Source organism: Sitophilus oryzae, unplaced genomic scaffold (assembly GCF_002938485.1).
Source record: "Sitophilus oryzae breed Bouriz unplaced genomic scaffold, Soryzae_2.0 scaffold_808_pilon_pilon, whole genome shotgun sequence".
Taxonomy (NCBI): Eukaryota; Metazoa; Arthropoda; class Insecta; order Coleoptera; family Curculionidae; genus Sitophilus; species Sitophilus oryzae.
The window spans coordinates 2,727,383-2,750,432 of NW_022147426.1; the positions used below are offsets into that span (position 1 = coordinate 2,727,383).

The 23,050-nt window shown below is 32.3% G+C and overlaps 2 protein-coding genes across 6 annotated transcripts in view; one reads left to right on the forward strand and one right to left on the reverse strand.

Moving 5' to 3' along the window:
• The window catches only part of LOC115888890 (ankyrin repeat and death domain-containing protein 1A-like), a 148,798-nt gene that overhangs the window by 50,111 nt on the left and 75,637 nt on the right, over positions 1-23,050 (reverse strand). The gene's annotated exons all lie outside the window — the stretch shown is intronic.
• Positions 1-23,050, forward strand: part of LOC115888891 (regucalcin-like) — an 81,986-nt gene that overhangs the window by 14,735 nt on the left and 44,201 nt on the right. Inside the window, exons 1-2 of one of the 4 annotated variants that reach the window (XM_030908761.1) lie at positions 13,855-13,965; positions 14,015-14,083. The exons of 2 other annotated variants lie outside the window; for them this stretch is intronic. In XM_030908761.1, coding sequence (XP_030764621.1) covers positions 13,961-13,965; positions 14,015-14,083 — 74 coding nt within the window. In that variant the 5' untranslated portion in view covers positions 13,855-13,960. Of the gene's footprint in view, positions 1-13,854; positions 13,966-14,014; positions 14,084-19,123; positions 19,255-23,050 lie in introns of those variants that run through there. One more of the 4 variants, XM_030908762.1, reaches the window with a different exon arrangement.

Below are 23,050 nucleotides of genomic sequence, written 5' to 3' on the forward strand. Positions count from 1 at the left end.
AACCAGAAAGGATACAAGGAGGGCGAAAACTACCCTGAACCCCATATAAATTCTAGCAGAAATATGTACTGCAACTTTAACGACGACTTATTTTTTTTTGGTAAAAATTTATTATATACTCAGTTTCAAAAAAAAAACGCATGGGAAATATTTTTGGTTAAGTTGAAAATGTCAATTTTTTAATTTTTAGCCATATTTCCTTGATTTATTAGCAAACTGTATATAAATATATGAACTTTAATTCGTAAACTCAGTTTATTATAAACTTTAGTATTTGGCTCATTATACAGGGTTAATCGAAGAGAGTTGTTTTTAACTCTCTCTTTAAAACACCTTGTGCAATAATTTTGTGAGCAAATTTTCCTGAAATATTATTTTTCGATCAGAACCATGTCTCCTGAATATTTTGTTTTTGACTCATGACAAAACATGCCTTCGTTAATTTTTAATAAGAGCTTTTAATAATAAAGTTTTTTTAATTAAGAGCAAAATGAACTTGCCACAAATATTTTGCAATTTTTTACAATTATCGTTACTTTTTGATGTTATTCTTCATAATGACGAGGTAGCTTTGGTGATTATTGTTGCGTACGATTGAAGATGGCCGAAATTGTAAATATTCGGTTGGTCCTTGAAGAAGACTGGGAAAACATAACGCAATATATTTGCAGCCTCATTAACAGTGTGGACCGATGTCTACAGACAGTTATAGCGTCCGGGGAAGGCAATACAAAGTATTAGAGTATGTTTTTCAAGTTTTCTGATTGTTTGTACACTTAGTTATTACAGTCACTTTTTTTTAATATCTCTAGTTCTGTTAGTGTTACTAATCTTTCTTAAAATCAAACTTGTATTGTTACTTTTTAACGTTTTTTAAATTTTAATATAGAATTCTAATCAGTGTCGATATGATATTAAGACAACAACCACTAAAGCCACCTCGTGATATTAATAAATAACATTATAAAGTAATGATAGTTGAAAAAATTGCAAATTGTTGGTTGCAAGTTCATTTCGCTCTTAAAAAATTAACCAAGGCATGTATTGACATAAGGAAAAAAACAAAATGCCCAGGAGACATGGTTATGATCGAAAAATAATGTTTTAGAAAAAGTTACTCACAAAATTATTGAACAGGGTGTGTTTTAAAGTTGTCAATTCAATTAACTTTGTATAATAAGCCCAATACAAAAAAATTGGCGCGTATGGAAGGCACGTATAGCCGCCCATACTAAAATATGGCAATAAAAAGTTGATAGACAGTTCTTTTAGTTTCAAAGTAAAGGAATTTTTCCAATTTTTTTTCTCAAAAACTGCGACTTTGACTGATTTTGATGTTATTACAAATATTGTTGCAAATATTATTCCTAATCTTAAATTAAAAACCGCGTTTCGCTAGCTACTGTAATTTTGGTGTTAAAATTTTTTAAAATTTTTAACCCCCTTCCATATCCTCTTACCAACCCCCCACCCCCACCAAAAACTAATGGCCAGATTCTCGGGTGCCACAGTATATTTGTGCCAAATTTGGTTAAAATTGGGACAGACAGACAGACAGACAGACAGACAGACAGACAGACAGACAGACAGACAGACAGACAGACAGACAGACAGACAGACAGACAGACAGACAGACAGACAGACAGACAGACAGACAGACAGACAGACAGACAGACAGACAGACAGACAGACAGACAGACAGACAGACAGACAGACAGACAGACAGACAGACAGACAGACAGACAGACAGACAGACAGACAGACAGACAGACAGACAGACAGACAGACAGACAGACAGACAGACAGACAGACAGACAGACAGACAGACAGACAGACAGACAGACAGACAGACAGACAGACAGACGAGACAGACAGACAGACAGACAGACAGACAGACAGACAGACAGACAGAGACAGACAGACAGACACAGACAGACAGACAGACAGACAGACAGACAGACAGACAGACAGACAGACAGACAGACAGACAGACAGACAGACAGACAGACAGACAGAAGACAGACAGACAGACAGACAGACAGACAGACAACAGACAGACAGACAGACAGACAGACAGACAGACAGACAGACAGACAGACAGACAGACAGACAGACAGACAGACAGACAGACAGACAGACAGACAGACAGACAGACAGACAGACAGACAGACAGACAGACAGACAGACAGACAGACAGACAGACAGACAGACAGACAGACAGACAGACAGACGAGACAGACAGACAGACAGACAGACAGACAGACAGACAGACAGACAGACAGACAGACAGACAGACAGACAGACAGACAGACAGACAGACAGAGACAGACAGACAGACAGACAGACAGACAGACAGACAGACAGACAGACAGACAGACAGACAGACAGACAGACAGACAGACAGACAGACAGACAGACAGACAGACAGACAGACAGACAGACAGACAGACAGACAGACAGACAGACAGACAGACAGACAGACAGACAGACAGACAGACAGACAGACAGACAGACAGACAGACAGACAGACAGACAGACAGACAGACAGACAGACAGACAGACAGACAGACAGACAGACAGACAGACAGACAGACAGACAGACAGACAGACAGACAGACAGACAGACAGACAGACCAAATATATGACCCAAATAACTCATTTTGAGTGAAATTAAAAAAAACTTTTGAAAAAACGAATATTAGGACACTCTGTATATCGTCTAGAACCAAGTTTGTCCATGTAATTCCACGCGTTGAATTTTTCATGTTGCGTTGCGATGTTGGAAAGTAGTATCGGGAAAGTTGGGAAACTCGAACGCCTGCTTGAAGATTTTATATATTTAGGAGTTTTTCGGGGCTCTTCCATTTTCGTGCTTTAAAAATTTAATCTGATAAATTTCTGGCTTCTTCTTATAAATATTGCCTCTTCTGCGCCTCGAAACAATACAATTTGCAAGGCAATCTCTGTAAAGTTTTCGTAAATGATCATCTTTTTTTAAACAAACCGTAAATTGAAGTATGTAATTTTTATTTCTACAAAACTTCCAGAAATATAGCCAGCGAATTAAAGTTTTTTCAGAACTATATTAGGTACTTACTTTAGATGGTATATCTATATACTTACTTTGTTAGAAATATCGTAATCTTAAATCATACAGGGTATTCAACATTCTACGCCAAACTGTCTGAAACATAAAATAATGTTTCTTTGTTTTTTTTAATGGAACATCCTGTATATTATTTTTTTATTAGATGGAGAGTTAAAAAATGAACATTTTTTGTATTTAAAGTATTTCATAATTTTTAATGGGTTCGCAGATACACGCAGTATTATTTCATATGGTAAAATACGAGAGAAAATTCACTGGGTGGCTTTGATAAAACTTTACTGTGCAAAATGCCATATGAAATTCGCGAATATCTGCGAAACCGTTAAAATTTTGAAATACTCTAAATACAAGACATGTTCATTTTTTAATTCTCCATCTATTGAAAACATAATACACAGGGTGTCCCATTTAAAAAACGAAGAGAAATTATTTTATATTTTAGAAAGTTTGACGTAGAATTTTGAAAATCTGGTATGATTCAATATTACGATATTTATAGCAAAGTAAAGACCATCTAAAGTAAATACCTAATATAGTTTTGATAGGACAGTTCTTGTATTTTTAATATTTTTTTATTTATTTATTGTATATCTCTGAAACTATCGAAATATATTTACTCATATCTTAGGAATATGTAAAGTGATCTGAAAGGAAGCCAAAAATGCAATAATATACAGGGTGTTCCATTTAAAAAAATCATCCTGATCCCTCACACTTTTTTGAGTCACCCTAGAGAAGTTAAAATATTTTCCTAAAATACGAGTACATCCTAGCACATACTTTAGGTTTGTACTTAAACAAAATCCCCAAGTTTTTTATTCTAGCAGCTACAGATGCCCCACGTACTATGTCGAACCCTGTATAAATCCATCCATAGTTAACTAAAAAAATATTAGAAACTTTTTTTAGTGAAATAAGTGGATTAGTGTGAGCGTCATCTGACTTTTTTTTTCAGAGTCAAAATATACAAAAATTGCTGCAAAGGTATGAAGCATTATTAATTATTTTTTTTGTTTTCTGAAGTAACTGATTATACATAGAATATAAAAGTAAAAATGTGGATTTATAGAACAAAGCAAATACATAAATTAGGGCGTCAACATATCCAGGCCGGGAAAGGTTTATTGACAAGACCCTTATTTTTCTCTGACAAACAAACAAGCCAAACCACCTTGCCCATGGTCAACAGAATAAAACCTTAGAAATGCACGAAAATACTTTTATAGACTTGACACCCATTGGCGTGGTTAACAAGAAAAATGGAAGAAATATAAATATATATATTAAAAAACTTAGAATTGACTTTTCATTTGTCACTTTTAAAGATGATCGTCTTGGATTGATTGCTTCTAAATTTTTGCCCATCTCTAATACTGGCCATAGTTTCAGCAAAACAGATATCAATTCTAAGTATGCGGGCCAGATGTTCAGATTGTTCAATAATTCATGGGACCCGTTTCTGGAATCTCTTTTGTACGATATTCCTAAAATTGGACAAACCAGTTCGATCCTAGCTCATCCCGCAAAAAAATCAATCATTTATGCTAACACAAATAACTATACCCATGTTTTACGAAATATACAGGGAAGTCCGAACTGATTTCAGTCTAATAATTTATTTAGTCAACATGTTTAATTTCTGTCAATGATGGCAGGTATTGGTAATTTCGATTCCAAATATCTCGAGAATCATTACTCGTAGCGATTTTTACCAAGAGGCATTTTTTACGTTATTTTTAAAAGTTATTACTCTTCAAACTAGTTACAAATATGTAGGTGGCGCCCTCTAGTAAGTAGGTAGTAAGTAAGTAGGAGTCATATTGACTTCAAAATCAAATCTTCTTCTTCTTAGGCCGCCATCTCCCTTCGGAGGTTGGCGATCCAACTGGCCATGATGGTGCGTGAAACCCAGAGATATGGAAGTGGGAGAATGAGCTTCGACGAGTGCGCATCCAAATTTTTGTCGACGGCAAGATGGACATCTTCCAGGTCTCGCTGTCACTTCCCCTCTTTAATTGACATCTGTTTGTTTTGTTTTTTTTTTTCGTTTGTGTTGTTATCTAGTTAAAATTTATTATTATCTCAATTATTCTAAACACTAATTCAAAAAGGCTTGTTGTATATTGTCATAGTCATTCTAAGAAAGCTAATACGCCGGGAAAAATGATTAGTTTTCATGTGTAAGTTTATACAACATAATCGTGTTTTCAGATGATCCAAAACTGTTTTATTTTAGTTTTCCTAAAGGCGATTTGTAAAAATCGTGATTGTAATTGGGAATGGTCAAAATAAGTGTATGATGTGGCCATTTAAGGAGGATGTTTTTATTACGTGTGGAGGAAGAAGATACTTGGAATCAATGTTCGTGCTTCTGTAAAACAGTGCACTCTTATAGTGTCCATGAAAGCAAAAGTTCAAGTGTACCAGAAATATGTCAAATAAGATTGGTCCTTACTTGACAAGAAGATTATTTGGAGGAAAAGAAAACAAGATAGGGTATTTTAATCGAACAGCGAAAATTTAACATTTTTATTGTAAAGTTTGTTGTAGGTAGTTGTAGTTTTGTGCTAAATATTTCTAACATTAGCAGCAGCCGTGTTCAGAGTGTCAAGAGGAGGAGAATTCAGTTAATTAGATTTATGCACAGTTACAGGTATGAAGGCTTTTTCAAACATAGTATCGAGTTCTATAGTCAACATTTTTAGTATTCCTACAACTGTAAAAACAAGGAACATTGGACTGAAAAAATGGCAAGATTTATACAGGAAGAAAGGGTATTATGCCATAAGAAAATTAAATCTGTAGGCAGAAGTTTCTTATTTAAAAACTGTTATGGGGCATATATTAATTTGTATCTGTGCCACAAATCACTGAGAAAAATCATATAATATTCATAATTGTTAACGAGATGATATTTAAAGAGTGTTAAAAATGAGACTATTAGTCATGAAGCTTACAGTGTTACTTTGTTTCAATATTACACTTTTATTCTTGTAAAATCTATGATGAAGTTCAAAAGCATTTTGCAATGGCCTTAAATTGTGAGTTGTGAGCCAGGATTTATAGTAAAGGTATTTGATGCAATGAAACTTAATCGGTACCTTCCAGTATGTATTTTAGTAAGGGGATTGTCAATCCCATGTTTTTAAATAGATAAAATACAGGCCAAAGTTGACAATATTACAGTTGAGAAGAAACTATTTTATCTTAAAAAAAAATTTCTTAAAATTCTGAGATCATATAATCTAATTTTCTTAATAATAAATTAGGTATATGTACATACAGAATTTTGTTATGGACAAATAAGGATCGACAAGCTTCTTTTGTGCAAAAAATAAATGATTTTTTCTAGTATTACGACAAACCATAATGTGTTTTACAAACTTACCGGTAACAGTTTTTGTTTATAATAAAATATTTAGGAATAATTTGGGTTGTTTATCAATATATTAATGACTTGAATTTTGACAAATCGAATTTGTATCAAAATAATTTTACGAAATATAAAATTGATGTTCTATTACAAGATTGAGTTTTTATTGTCGACAAAAACCAGGATAAATACTAATAATAATACCCTTAATAAAATCAATGATGTTTATGTATTATGAAAATATTTGTTAGAGGACATGTTATGTAACAGTTTTTGAAACATAATTTGAAGGGACGAATAAAAAAAATAAAACAAAAACATATTTTTTCTAGGTTTATATTAAAAATACAAGGTAGGTAATCATCAAAAATAATTATGAACCAAATGTTTTTTATGAATATACAACTTGAACAAAAAGTTGTTTAGAACAATTTTTACCAAATTTGCAAAAATTTTAAATTGAAACGCGTAATTCAGTACAAGTAAACATGAAATATTGTAAATACTTATTTAATATCATTTCGAGTGTTTTACGACGAAAAGGTCATCTGTCCGTAGCGTCTTTTGTCAGAATATTCGTATATTTAGTGTATTATATACCAATATTGTACGCAGTTTTGAAACTGATAATTAAATAAATCATATTAATGTTAACTAACCTTAATAAATGATAGAATTTCACTAAATTTAAATTGCCCCCCGTATGGTTGAAAACAGCAAATTGATATTTGATTACTTTAGATTACCACCTATATACAAAATGACACGAAGACCTGGAATATGGCGCCCAACTTGATTAGACCTTTTGCGCATGTTGACGCTCATTCTCTATCCCTTCTATTTCTCTGGTGAAACCGCACCTCTGAAAATTTCAATTGATGTTCTTACGAACCAACGACGCAGATCCCTAAGCCAGGAGTTTTGCCTTCTTCCCACTGATCCCCTGCCCTCAATTTTGCCCTCGATGACCAGTCTGAGCACCTCGTATCGATCACCCCTCATGATGCAATCGACGTACTCTAACTTCCTTATCTTCACTGTTGATAGGAGCTCTTTATCTTTGCCCATCCGCCTGAGTACCTCCTCATTTGTCACTCTATCCTGTCATATATAGTCAGGCAAAACTGACTGGGCTAACCCCAAATTATTTAGGCCTATTCGTCTCACATCGTTCATATTAAAAACGATGGAGAAAGTAGTGGACAACCATATTAGAGTAAATCATCTACAGGTTAAACCACTGAACGATAGTCAGCATGTATATAGAGCGGGTAGATCCACAGAAACTGCTCTGTACCAGTTAACTGAGCTAATACGGGCAAGCCTGGATAGCAAAGAAACAGCACTTTGTGCCTTCTTGGACATTGCAGGGGCGTTTGACAATATACCTCACAAGGTGGTCAAGCGATCTCTTGAAACAAGAGGGGTGAACAGTACGATAATTCGCTGGTTTTGGGAAATGCTCTCAACACGAACAGCAGAGGCTGAGATAGGTACCAAAACTGTAGTTGTTAAAACAACGCAAGGAACTCCACAAGGTGGAGTGACCTCCCCCCTACTGTGGAGCTTGGTAGTGGATGAACTACTGGAAGAATTAACTCTAGCGGGAATACACTGCATAGGGTACGCAGATGACATAGTCATCATTGCACAGGGGAAACATGAAGGCACCCTGTGTGATATTATCCAAAGAGGATTCCGCATCGCTGAGAGATGGTGCAGGACTGTCGGGCTGAGTATTAACTCAGATAAAACCGCAGTAGTGCCATTCACCAGAAAGCGAAGTTTGAAAAACTTGAAAAGAATCCATCTAGATGGAAAGGAAATACTGCCATCACAGGAAGTGAAATATCTGGGAATAACCCTGGATAGTAAACTTCTCTGGAACAGGCATATTAAGAACATTACCAGCAAAGCCACAAAGGCTCTCATGATATGCAGAAGACTGGCGGGAAATAGGTGGGGCTGCGCCCCTAACATTTTGCGCTGGATGTATACCATGATAGTAAGACCCATGATTACTTATGGAGCAGTTGCTTGGTATACAAAACTAGAGCAACGTACAGCAAGGCAAACCCTGTGCAAAGTACAGAGACTGGCATGTATCTGCATCACAGGTGCCATGAGAACATGTCCAACAGCAGCAATGGAGGTCATTCTAGACCTAACACCACTGCATATTGTCGTCGGTAGTTATGCCAATGCGACAATGATTAGAATGGTCATTGACGGAAACAGTACTGGGAGAATTTTCAGGTCAGGGGCTTGGAACACCCTCAAAAAGAAAATTCCACTTCTCCAACTCCCAGTGGATGACATACCAAGAATTTACAACTTTGAGAAACACCTCACTGTAGTATTGAGTAATAAAAAGGATTGGAAGAAAGAAACGCTTACTCAGCATATAAAAGACCATACCATCACGTGGTATACTGATGCTTCCAAAACCAAAGCAGGGACAGGGATAGGAGTATTTGGGCCGAAAACTGAATACTCCGAACCAATGGGCACCTACCCCAGTATCCTTCAGGCAGAAATTTGCGCTATCGAAAGATGCGTACAATTTATCTTAGATAGGAACTATCGAAAACAGGAAATTGCCATCCTATCCGATAGTCAAGCAGCACTTAACGCGATCAACTCAGTAACCATCAATTCGAAGTTGGTCAAAGAATGCCTAGAGAAGCTCAACAAATTAGGCAAAGAAAATAAAGTCCTCCTACTCTGGGTGCCGGCTCACCAAGGGATAGAAGGCAAAGAAAAAGCAAATGATCTAGCTAGAAAAGGAGGACTCCACTAACTGGACCAGGACCGTTCTGTATTCCAAATGGGAACCAACTGAAAGCGGAACTGAAGAATCTGGAAGACTCCATCCGTAACTTGGAATGGGTGTCCTCCAACAGTCTAAGACACTCGAGAAAAAGTTCCTTAGAACTTATGGCCGAGAAAAATCAAAGGTTTTCCTTGATTTAAGTAAAAACAATCTTCGGATTGTCACGGGGTTTCTAACAGGACACTGTCTCCTCAACGAACAGCTCAGTAGGCTGAAACTGAGAAACAACGGCGAATGCAGATTTTGTGGGGAAAATGGGGAGACACCAGAACACCTTATCACTGAGTGCGCCGAGACGACGACCATTCGTTGATACGTCTGATGTCGAACCTTGGTAAACGGTTTCCACCCTGTATAAACGGTTTCCTATACAGGATGAGTCTTACATACATGCACATATTTTTAGAGATGGTATATTTCGATCGAAAAAAAATTGTATTTTTCGAAATTCTTTTTTTTTTATTTTCAATTAATAAACATAATATCTTGATAATATATGATAACATACAGTATGTCCCCGGATTGTCTTTACAAGAGGAAAAACTTTTTTATTATTGACATTTTAAGAAAAAATGCATTCTCCATAAACATTTTTCCTTGTTCTAAAATGGTTATACATGTTCATACTTTTCTAAATTTTCATACCGTTTGAAAGAAAATAAAAAAAATATATGAAAATATGGTTGAATTTGTTCTTAAAAAGAAGTCTTAAAAATCAAAAGGCCAGATATAGAAAATTTCCTAAAATATAAACAAACAAGATAAAAGGCCATTTTGTAATCATATTAACCTATATGTGTTGTGTATAATCCTAGATTAAAATATTATTACCAAAATCGTTATAATTAGGATCATTATTACGATTGTAAAACGTTTATTTTAATTAGATTGTTTTTAAGTTTTGTTTGTTTTTTTCTGCCGGGTTCATTGTAGTTTACGTCATTAGGAATATATATTTCTATATATTTTAAATTAACCAAAAGACATAAATAATAAAATATAATAATAAATATAGGGTGTTTCAAAGAACATGTGTTATTTCAAGAATTAAATTATGAGGGTAAAAGTTACTATAAGTGCGACATATTTTAATGCTAAAAACGTGTCCACATATTCACCAGGGACGTGCACATGGGTTGTCACTGCATATGGGTGGTCACATACAATTTTCTAAAAAAAAATATGTGCGCCACTGACTTAACATATATGTGCGGCCATTAACTTTGCCAAAATGTTAAATAAGTATTCATTGATCTTCATCGAATAATATAAAAAAAGTTCCTACAAACGTAGATGCGGAAATGCATAGTTTTCAAGTTATAGGATGTTAAAACTTTTAAAAAATAGGCCTTTTGTAATTATCTTAAATACCATTATTTTTGGAGGGATTTGCTGTACGTAGCACTGTACATCAGTGTGATAAATTTTGATAAAATTTAGTAATAAATTACATTAAAATAAATAATTTATTCATTTTATTTTTATTTTAACTTTATTAACAAAATTGCGCTTATCTCATCGAGGAGATCAAAATGCCGTTGAGTATTTTACTTTACATCCTTTTTTTGTTAAATTAACAAAAAGGTATATCACAGCCACCCCCTAGATTCTTTCAAATAATAAAGATCTACTGACGCAAAATCATAAAAATTATAATATCTAGGAAAATCTTTGTCTGAGGGGTAGGCAACCTTAATAGTATTTTGAAGATATATAAATTCCCCATTGAACACCGAAATAATATACTGGGTGTTCCGTTAAAAATAAAGGAGTAACTTGCTTTTAAAAGTGACTAATTTTCCATATTAATTTTATCTCACCCTGTATAACATTTCGAGTCAAATTTTAATTTGGTTTAACATACAATGGTTACTGTAATTAAATATCAGGCTATACAAGGTTAGCTAAAATTTAGGTAGTTGTCGAAATTTAAAATTGACTCTTCATTTTCACGAAATGTGAAATATGTCAAAATCCTACATTTTTGGGTATATTCTTTGATAAAATTCACCTTTTTTTTCTAGAATCCGAAAATCAATTAATATATAGGGTGTTCCATTACAAAAAATACAACCTTGATGTGTAAGTTTTTTGGGGGACATCCTGTATAACTCTACAGGGTTGTTCACCACACACGACACGAAGTATTGTAGCTAAACGACTAGATTTTTACAAATTGTAAGTTTTGGATTCGTTGAAGGACTATTAGAGCTACAATTTAAAAATATTTTTACATAATACAGAGTGTCCCAAATAAATAAAAAATATCAAAGTTGTATTTTTTTAAATGGAACACCCTATATATTATTACATTAAGGTTTATTACACTTAAACCTTACCGTTTTTGAAATATTTTCAATTTTGTGAAATTGCAGTATAAATTTTAAGGCTTCATTTCTCCGAGGGTATCAAAGTTTTTATTACTAAATATTTACTGAAGTTTATTTATTGATCAGTTATTGTGTTGCAATAATAAAAACTTTACTACCTTATACAGAGTGTCTAAAATTAATTTTAAATAATTACTAGCTTTAAACGGCAATAATTTGTTTAATTTAAATGGAACACCCTGTATATTTTATGAGAATCAGATGCACAATTTCATTGTCTATCAAATTGTATTATACCATTTTTTACCTATCTCTTCAAGTTTCCGTAGAAAATGCATTTTCTTGTAATTTAGAACTCATTTATCAATATACCCATGGAATACTGACATTTTAGATTATTTTTAAAGATGTACCAAATTTTTAAAGAGTACAGATACTAATATTGTCGATATAGTTCGTTTATTTTATTAAAAAAAACTGTTTAAATATTTGTTAAAAAGGACCAATTAATATGATTCCAGTATTCAAACTACATTAATTGACTGTTTGCGTTGATTAATAATAATTGCTCCAAATACTAAAAAGCTGAATTATGTATGAGTATTAGACAGTGTGGTAAAAAGTAACACCTTAAAAATGATATTTAATTTTTCGACAAATGCCTATTTATAACAACAGAGACGTTCATTTTCATAACTTATTATTATATTGATTTCTGATTCAAATCCACATTTATTTAGAATAATTTATTAACGAACACAATTAAGTATGTAGTTAATTAGTATTTGGGCGGAAATACTGGTGGTATATTTAATTAATGGTATACTCTTTTATAAAGATTTAAATAGTTTTCTTTTTGCATACAAATGGGCTAGTAATATTATCGTTTTACTAAAAACGATAATATTACTAGCCTGTACATTTTGTACATTTGTTGTTTTAAAAACAATCTAAAATGTCAATATTCCATAGATATATTGATAAATGAGGTCTAAATTATAAGAAAATGCATTTTCTACGAAAACTTGAAGGAATAGGTAAGAAGTGGTATAATACAATTTGATAGACAATTAAATTGTGCATCTGATTCTCATAAAATATACAGGGTGTTCTATTTAATGTAAATAAGTTATTGCCGTTTAAAGCTAGTAATTATTTAAAATAAAATTTTAGACACTCTGTATAAGGTAGTATAATTTTTATTATTGCAACACAATAACTGATCGATAAATAAACTTCAGTAAATATTTAGTATTAAAAACTTTGATATCCTCGGCGAAATGAAGCCTTAAAATTTATACTGCAATTTCGCAAAATTGAAAATATTTCAAAAACGGTAAGGTTTAAGTGTAATAAACCTTAATCAGATTTACCTTTATTTTAATCGTAGAAACTAAAAATGCAATAATATACAGGGTGTTCCATTTAAAAAAATACAACTTTGATATTTTTTATTTATTTGGGATACTCTGTATCTTGTAAAAATATTTTTAAATTGTAGCTCTAATAGTCCTTCAACGAACCCAAAACTTACAATTTGTAAAAATCTAATCGTTTAGCTACAATACTCCGTGTCGTATGTGGTGAACAACTCTGTATATATTTTTATAAAATGCTTTCAGTTAACCTACATATACTGCCAAAATTTCATCTCGATATAAACTACCGTTCTTCTTGGAGTCTCCGCGTCGTATGAGAGGAGCCACCCTGTACAGAGGGTCTTAAAACTAAATGTCTTGAATTTAAAAATAATTATTTTTAAATAGGCGGGCCATCTTAAACTCGCCAAATTTTATTATCGGTTGTCATTTTCTGCCTTTGACGCCATCTTTTTTCGATCGTATGGTATAAAATACATATACAATATGATTTTATATCAATAAACTATGATATTTTTTGACGTACGATATTTTTGATAAAACGCCATAAAACTTGAGAGTAATAATCGTACGATTTATGTTCTTTTTATGTTTAAAATTAAAGTTATGACTTATTAAAAAAATGGGACTAAATAAAATGCTGCACAGCACTGTACAAACTATAACAACGGGTGATGGAGATCAAAAATTTACATTTAAAGATATTTTCCTGGATTTTGGAAAATCCTTGTTTTTAAATTGCTTCTGTCTTAAATTAACATGAAAAATAAGATTTAAAAATTAAAATATTTATATTATTCAAATTAGTTATTCTATTAAACTATTAAATAATACGATTAAGAAATCATACTATATAAGAAAAACAGTTCGATATAATTAGATCAAAACTATTTGTGATATTATTGTTACAGTGAATTAAGTGCTTAAAAGCTAGTTATGAGGTAAGACTGTTTTATGTTGTTTTTTTAGATTTATTTTTATTTATTTTAGGTTCTTAGTTCTTCACGTATTTTGTAGTATTGCTATCAATCCAATTGTCAGTTATACTAATAGGAATAGGTATGTTTTATACACGCTTACTTGTGACTATTTACTACCTAAATAAGGTTCGAGGGCTGTAACTTCTTCGAGAAGAATTTTAGGGCATATGTTCATAGGAACTTTTTGTTTTATTTCTATCTGTAGAATCATTCACCAAAATTAGATGCGCTATTTTTTGACACACTGTATACATATTATGTTTTTTTTAACTGAAAATTAAAAATATTTTCGAATATTTTTCTTCAATAATATTTAATTTAAATACCGTAGGGATGCCACTGATGAAAATAAAAGAAAGTTAATAGCATCAAAGAATATAATTTTATGGTAAAACAACGTGTACCAAATTTAGTGATTTTCGTTCAACAGGGTCCTGAGATATTAAAAAAAACTCTTTTTTGGGGCAAAATTCAGGGGGCTGTAAATCCGAAAAGGGGGGGCCACTGGCCAAAAATAAAAAATACGGGTCACCTATTTTTTTCAAGAATCTATGACCAAATTTTGTTGCATTAATTTCCGGACACCCTGTATATGTATTGTAAACGGACTGATCAACCGACAAAAGGCATTATAAATATACAGGGTGGGTCTTAAATAAGTGCAATTGTTTTCAGGGCTGGTAGATCTCGATAAAAGAAACATATTTTCCTTTTGCCGCTTTTCATATAAATCCAAAATAACCGTGATATTTTAAAAAATTATTCTAAAAAAAAAGAATTTAAATTTTCAGAACCACTGGATCTTTTCTGGATCTTCTTATTTGTAAATATAATCTTCTACCTATGTTATCATATTATGAAGAGACTAGCGTGTACCAGCGACTTCGTTCGCGTCGAATTAATCATTTGTAATGGTGATGATAAAGCAAAGCAAGAATTTCCATTAAAATACAAACTGGATAAAATTTTCTCACATTTATGTCAGCATGAGCAAAAACAATATGGCGATATTATTATATAACTTGGTAATATTTGAGGGGTAGTTTCATCTCGTTAGAATTTGACTTTCGAAAAATCCGTTTGCCAAAAATAAGCTTTTTACGTCAAGCAGTTTAAGCAGAATCGTGGTTTAGAAATTACCCAACTTTTTGGAACACCCTGTATGATTTTTAAAAAAATTTCAAAATATGTAAAAAAAAAACAAATAAATTATGCTTGTCCAGGCGTTTTCCCGAAAGACTAACCGTTTTTTAAATAACAAATATTGTAATATTTGAGGGGCGTTTTCACCCTCTTGGAATTTGAGATTCGAGAAACCCCTCCTTATTGAATCTCTAGACCCCACAGTCAATCCGTTTACCAAAAATCAGCTTTAAACGTCAAGCAGTTTAAGCAGAATCGTGATTATTCAATGGTCATATTTTATGAAACACATAAATTTATAAAAAATCTTAAAATATGTAAAACAACAAAATAAAATATACGTGTTTAAGAGTTTTTCCGAAAAACTCACCGGTTTTTAAATAAAAAATATTTTAATATTTGAGGGATAGTTTCATCCTCTTAGAATTCGAGTTTCGAAAAATCCCTTCTTATCGAACCTCTACACCCTAAAGTCAATCTGTTTTCCAAGAATCAGCTTTTTACGTCAAGCGCTTTAAGCAGGATCGTGATTAATCAATGACCAGATTTTTGGAAACACCCTGTATACATTTTTAAAAAATCTTAAAATATGTAAAAAAACAAAATAAAATATACGTGTTTAAGCGTTTTTTTCGGAAACTTGACCGTTTTTTAAATAAAAAATATTGTAATATTTGAGGGGTGGTTTCACCCTCTTGGAACTGGAATTTCGAAAAATCCCTTCTTATCGAACCTCTACACCCTAGAATCGACATGTATGCCAAAATTGAGCTTCTTACGTTGAGTGGTTTGAAGAGGATCGTGATTAATCAGTATGTCAGTCACTTAAGGATTTTATATATTAGTATAGATTATGTTTCTTCACAATTAAAAAACTTTTTCAAAAAATTCCCAATTTTCTATTTTTTTCGCGAAAAAAAAAATAATCGTGTTTCTGGGGTTGAAATACACTACATTTTTATTCTGAAACAAAAAAATATTTTTATAGAAAAACATATTTCTAATTTTTCATTAGACTTGCTAATTGTGTTCTTCAATTAAATTTTATGTTTAAGCAGAATTTTGTTAATTAAAACCATACAAGGAAAAAAAACGGTCTACTATTTTTCAACACGTGTGCTATCTAATTGAATCCCCGCAATTCCTGGCGCATGAATGGAAACTGGGAGGTCAAGCTTTTTAAGGTCATTCATTAAGCCGAACAATATTCCGAGATACGTTATTGTAGTAGGGGAGCCTATGGTATGCTAAATGGGGATTTACTAGAGCATCGCCTCGTGGGGACTTGTATTGTAAAAATTAGATGCTAAAAAGAAAAAAAAATGGTTAAAATCGGTTTAGCGATTTTTGAATTATCGTGTTACAGACGGACAGACGGATGGATACCATGAAAATATTTTGTATTTAGGTCATTTATGACCCAAATAACTCATTTTGAGTGAAATTAAAAAACTTTTTTTTGCGATCTAATAATAGTCTACCATACCTATTGGTACACTGATAAAAAAGATAGAGAATTTATTTTAGCGTAAAAGAAAATATTTTGCCTGAAGAAAAACTCTCTTAACTCAAGAAAACTGGTTCTCTTGAAAAATTCGAAAATTTCTCTTGAATCTATTTTCATTCAACCAAGTGCAAGTTACTTTGTTTTAAGATAATAACAAAAATACGCTAGGAAGTACTTCATTCAAGAAACATGGTAATTTTTCCATTAGCTAAATACTCTTTTGATAAAAATAATAACACGCAAAGACGATGACGAAGGACGGTATATACAATCAGTCGGCAGTCCGATCAGTCGTACATCATAGTACGCACGGGTTTTGTTGTTTGGAATTTTTCACTTGGAATTTTGCATAATTTGCTTTTTAAACGCATATCGTATAACAAATTAGTGATCGTTATTAACATGCATTTGTCATTTTTTATGGACAAATTTTAGGATATATGGATTCTTTAAAGGAGTTTCTGAAAAAATGGAAATTAGAGCATTTATTTGCTATATTTGAAGGTAAGAGACATTTTCCTAATGCACCTGTTTAGATAATGTATGCGTGACTATAGATAGAATAAGAATATAGGTATCGATTTTTTTATGCAAATAATTACAAAAATTTTAGAATTTCAAGTCGTCGTATTAGTAATTAGTATAATAATTTATTTGCTTTACTTTGAAATCGTGATGTAACATTTCTTTGTAATTTGTAGAGTGATGAACCAACCCAAAAAATACCAAGGAGTGAAGAAGCAGAAATAACTACTATCGAGGAAAATAATATCACTTTACTTACTACAGACCAGGAAAACCTAAATTTATCAGAAAATAATATACCTCGTAATATGCCTGTATATGATGTATAGACTTCTCTTAGATCAAAATAAATTTTAGTTGAGTCAATAGTATTCGCTATTGGTTTAAGAAAAGTGTCTCTTTAATCAAGAAATGTCCCTTTTCAATCAATAATTTTTGCATGAATCAAAGAGACTATTGTTCTTGTAGCAAGAACTTCTTTGCATATTCATTTTGGGTCAAGAGTGAAGTACTTTGGACAGATAGATTCTTCTATTCTCTAAAGTAATTTTTTAAAGCTTATGAAAAGATAGTTAGTGCTTTGGGCAAAGAAACGTCGTTCTTGGCCCTATTGAAAAGCGCCAATCTTTTGGGTCAGAGTCATATTCATTTCGACTGAGAGATCCTTTTTTTCAGTGATATGGTCGGCTAAACAGGTTATAATATGATGTATGACCTTATACCGGTGGGGGGAGCGTGTAATAAACTACTCAAAACAATTATCGCATATTTTTTAAAAAAATAGATTAATTTGAAAAACAAGACATTCCGTGACTTACACTTTTAAATTATTAGGATAATGTGAAGGGAAATTCGAAACATTAAGCTTACGGGTTGACCTGTAATTTTTATTCGGCCGACTATTTAGTTGCAACAGTGAAAACAATACATATTTATGGAGCCGATCGGCCGACTATTTGATTGCATGTGAGCGCGGCTCCATAGGAATATATTGGTTACAAATATGCAACTAAATAGTCGGCCGATTAAAAAATGCCTGTCAGTGTATAGCCTTATATTAACTCGCTTGAACTGACTACATGTCAGTGCGTACCCTAATTAACGTAAAAAACTCAGAAGAGAAAGGCAGAAAAATGCATGCTTCGTTTAGAAGTATGTAATAATTACTTTTATTCAAATATGCGATAACTTTTATGTGTCATGATGTCTGTTAATTGTTATCTGTCATCATCAAGTGTATATTTGTGTGTAGTGGTATTTTTTCTAAATACAGGGTGTCCCTGAAATAAGTGCAAGTATTTTAACTGGTAGTATAGTTGAACTACTTTTTTTCGCAAAAAAAAATGAAAATTCGAAACTTTTTGAAAAATTTTTGGAAATTTTTTTAGTTTTTAGTTAAAACATAATTTCTTGATAATATTGCAACATAGGTTATAGATTAAATTTTCAAGAAAGAAAATCCAGAAAAGATCCAGTGGTTCTCAAAATTTTAGCAAAAAATCATTTTTTTTCGAAATTTACAAAGTGAAATAACTCCGTTAATTTGGACTTTTTGAAAAACGATAAAGAGAAAATATGTTTCTTTTATCGAGATCTGCCACCCCTTAAAATACTTATTTCTGGGACACCCGGTATATCAAATTCCAGGTAATTATTAGTAATTCTAATAACTAATACATCTATAGAAATGGTAATCTATCTTTGTTCTCAATTTCATAGATATAAATAAATAGTTTAGAATTATTTATATGCATCGAAGCATTTGTTTCGAGCAGTGTTTTTTTTTTTATTTAAATAAAGCTAATTATTATAATTTTTATAGAACCGTTAGATATTTCATGTAATATGTATCGTTTTATCGTATACGAGTATGTTGATAAAATATTCATATATAGTAAACACAAATAAAACTTAATGGCATGTTGTGTTTATACCGACAAAATAAACGTATTTTTAAAAGCGTAACCCCGCTATATAATGAGTTGTGTTCTTAATGATGTTTTCATAAGGTTGTGGTTTTGTTGTGGTGCTAGTAAATGGTTATTTTAATATAAGGAATAGAATACTATAATGAGGTAAGTGGCATTTCGGAAAGTATATTATTAAAGTAATACCGTAATAGCTATTTATGTAACTAGTACCTAAAATGATGTTTTTTAGGACGAATCATTACTGTTTGCGGACGAGGCGTTAGCCGAGTCCGAAATAGTAGATGAGTCCTAAAAAACATAATTTAGGTACGTGTTACATACACTATTTTTTGTCATACGCTTTTTACAGTTTTTTAGAACGCATATTTGCAAATTTTCCATATTTGAAATTATAATGTTTGAAAAAGTTGGCTTATAAATTCATATCTTAGTAACGAGTTTGTTTATTTCATCGCATTTTGACATGTCATTCGAAATTTGTCACAAAATCACACAAATTCATCAACAATTTTAAAATGTTCCAAAATCCCGAACATATTGCTAATAAGGCCAAAGAAATCGTGTTGGATTTACTTCCTGTGAAGTCTCGTGCCATTTACCAGAAAGAATATGATGTTTTTTAATGAATGGAAAGACAAAATGGCGTATTCGTTGTAAATGAAGATGTATTGCTAAATTATTTCCACGAAAAGTAAGTACCTAGGTACCTATTTAAAAGAGGCTTTTAAATTAAAATATTCTTAAATTACAGTCACAAACATTCAAACCATCGTCAATTTGGTCGAAATATTCCATGCTGAGAGCAGTGTTAAGTGTTAAAGAAGATATTTATATTGACAAATTTCCAAAACTTATTGCTTTTTTGAAGAGGAATTCGGTTGGTTACGAGCCTAAAAAGTCTAAGGTTTTGTCCATAAAAGAGATCGGTGATTTTTGGCCACGGCTAGTGATGAAACTTATTTACTTACTAAGGTAAGTTTGCGATAATGATTTTTAAAATATATAGATGGTTTCTTATTCCATTGTATTTGATTTTTAGGTAGCTCTTGTCATTGGCCTTTGTGGAGCATGTAGAAGAGAAGAATTGTACTCTCTACGAGTGCAAGACATCATAGAAAAAGACAACAGCTGCCTTTTAGTTACCCTTGCGGATACAAAACTAATATCAAAAGAGTGTTTCCGGTGGTGAACGAAGGGAACGTTGTCAATCCAGTTGAGTTGTATAGAAAATATGCTTGTCTTAGGCCAAAAATGTACCACATGATTATGTCTTGTTTGTGACTGTAATTTAAGAATATTTTAATTTAAAAGCCTCTTTTAAATAGGTACCTAGGTACTTACTTTAAACAAATAACTTAGCTTTTGATATTGTTAGTATTTAATAATTTAATTATAAATATATGTATAATTTTATGTGATTTTGTGACAAATTTCGAATGACAAAATAAAACAACCAAATAACGAATTTAGACATTTTAGTCCATAAAGGTTGCCATGACGACCTTTACGGCCTAGGCCGAAAAAGAAACATTTTACGGACTGAAATGAGTCCGTAAAATAGCTGTTTTTGGGAGCGTATGACAAAATAGATATTTACGATACAAGTGCTGTTAACTCACTTGTATTATACAATATTTTATCTACGTCTAACTATAAAAATATTCACTCAAAATGCGTGAGTTAAGAGTTTCTTAACTCACTAACGTAGATAAAATTATTATGAATTACCTACTTTAATTAAAAAAATCTTTAGTCGAGTCTAAAAACTTTATAAAATTATTTATCTACAAACGTTTAGTTATGACGTTTTTACATCACTATTTTTTTAGTAATTCAGTTACGTTATGAGATTCATAACACAACTAGTTGTGTTATGAATCTATAACACAACTAGTTTTTATAATACTGAAAAAGAACTACGAATATCTAAATATATTAATTTTTGATACAAATTCCTACTACTAATTGTTTTAAATATTAATAACACATTTTTTACACTTCTTCAAAACAATTTCTGCTGCTGATGATGATGACGATGATAATAGTGAAGGTCTAACTGAAATAGATTGGGCTGTTGATCGGTTTGGCTCGCACTCGGGCTGGCATGCTTCCTCAGCGATTCTTGATCCCAAAATGTGCTGCGCAACAATTTTCTTGCTTTCTTTTGATGTATCTATATATCCCTCTGCGACGGAACTACTTCTCCAACTTCCATAACGCTTAACCATTAGTAGCTCTGCCCCCTAGTTCATGAGCAATGAGGCAGATATGTGTCTAAAAGCGTGTCCTGTATACTTCTTCGGTTCATTAAGGCATAAAAAACAAGCAATTATCAATTCCCCACAATTATAATTAAAAAAATGTGACAAATGTCATAGTTAAAGGTGTTAAAGGTGGGCGACTAATAAACGAAAATTAAAACAGCATTTTCTTATTTTTCGGTTGTAGATCAAACGTTGAATATACACTGAACCAAAAGTTGACATAAATATAATGAAAAAGTTCATTAATATAATGAATTAAATCATTAATTTTGAGCCGATGAACGATTTAATTGGCACAATGAAAAGTAATTCATTATCAATGAACAGTGTTCATTAATTTGAAGAACACATTCATTGGTACAATGAACAGATTTCATTAATACAATGAAATAATTTCATTGTATTAATGAACCGTATCATTAATACAATGAAATTTATTTCATTGTATTGTAAATTGAGTCGGTACACGGCAAGTTTCGTTTTTGTACTCAAGTGATGATTGTAGAAAACCCTGTCTTTTAATTTCCAGAATACTTTTGAGGCGCTGCTAATTCTGTGCTGAATTTCAGAGTCGATATTGGCCTTTTCCGAAATCAAACTGCCGAGATAATTGAATTCCGCTACATATTCCAATAGTTCTTCTCCGATTTTTATAGCATTGTTGTGATTTTCCGGGAGCCATTTATAGGTACCGAATTGAATGGTCGAATACTGAACTAAATTGTTCACAAACGGAAATGTATAATTTACTTAATTAAACGCGAACAATTGTTGGCTGACTTTCAAACGAATTAGTTAGAAATTTAGCGTTCCAAAGTTATCGGCAAACGTTCTAAATGTAAAACGGGGGTTGATTTGAATAGGGACAAGTTTAAAATGAGAAAATTATTCCAACGGGTGAAGTCACTAATTAGTAACACTAAAATGTCGTTATGGTTTGAATAGTTTAAGAAAAAAATAGTAAAATCGTGTCTGGAACAATGTTGCATTAATAATTGTAGTGAAACTTCGTTACGCGAGTAGGGAGTAAAAATTCATAGCCTTGAGTGTGTCACGACCTTGAATGACACGGCCGCGAGACGGCCGTGACGCGCAAGAGAAAAAGTGATAGCGGCAGTGTTGCCACGGTTACTCAATTCGAGGTAGATATACCCCATTGTAAAACAATTTAACTCTGTTATCTCGTGATAATCTACCCCGATGAAAAATAAGCTTGTGGCAACACTGGGTAACGATCTGTGCCATACGCGGTTAAGAAAATCACTATAATAAACTTGAAACCGTACCAACCTTGATTTCACACATATTTTCATCGATAGGTTTGTAGTTTCTGAAAAACGGTCTAGGTAAAGCATCTAGCTTTATTTTCCAGCTCAGAATTAGAATTTAGAGTTAGTAACTCGCATTTTCATTGGAGGACATATTTATTTCAAATCAATAATCAACAAGAATATTCGTATAATTTAATAAAATTACTGTAAATCACTATAAATAATGAATTGTTTGTAAATGAGCTGTAATTTCCGTATTATTAATCCGGTAAATGATGGAGATAAACAACTGTGATTGATTAAGCGGGGTTTCCACATGCAAGGATTACTGGCGCCATTCAACTGGCGCCAGTTTTATTGTATGTGGAAATCTGTAAAATCGACTGGCGCAAGTTTAGTGGCGCC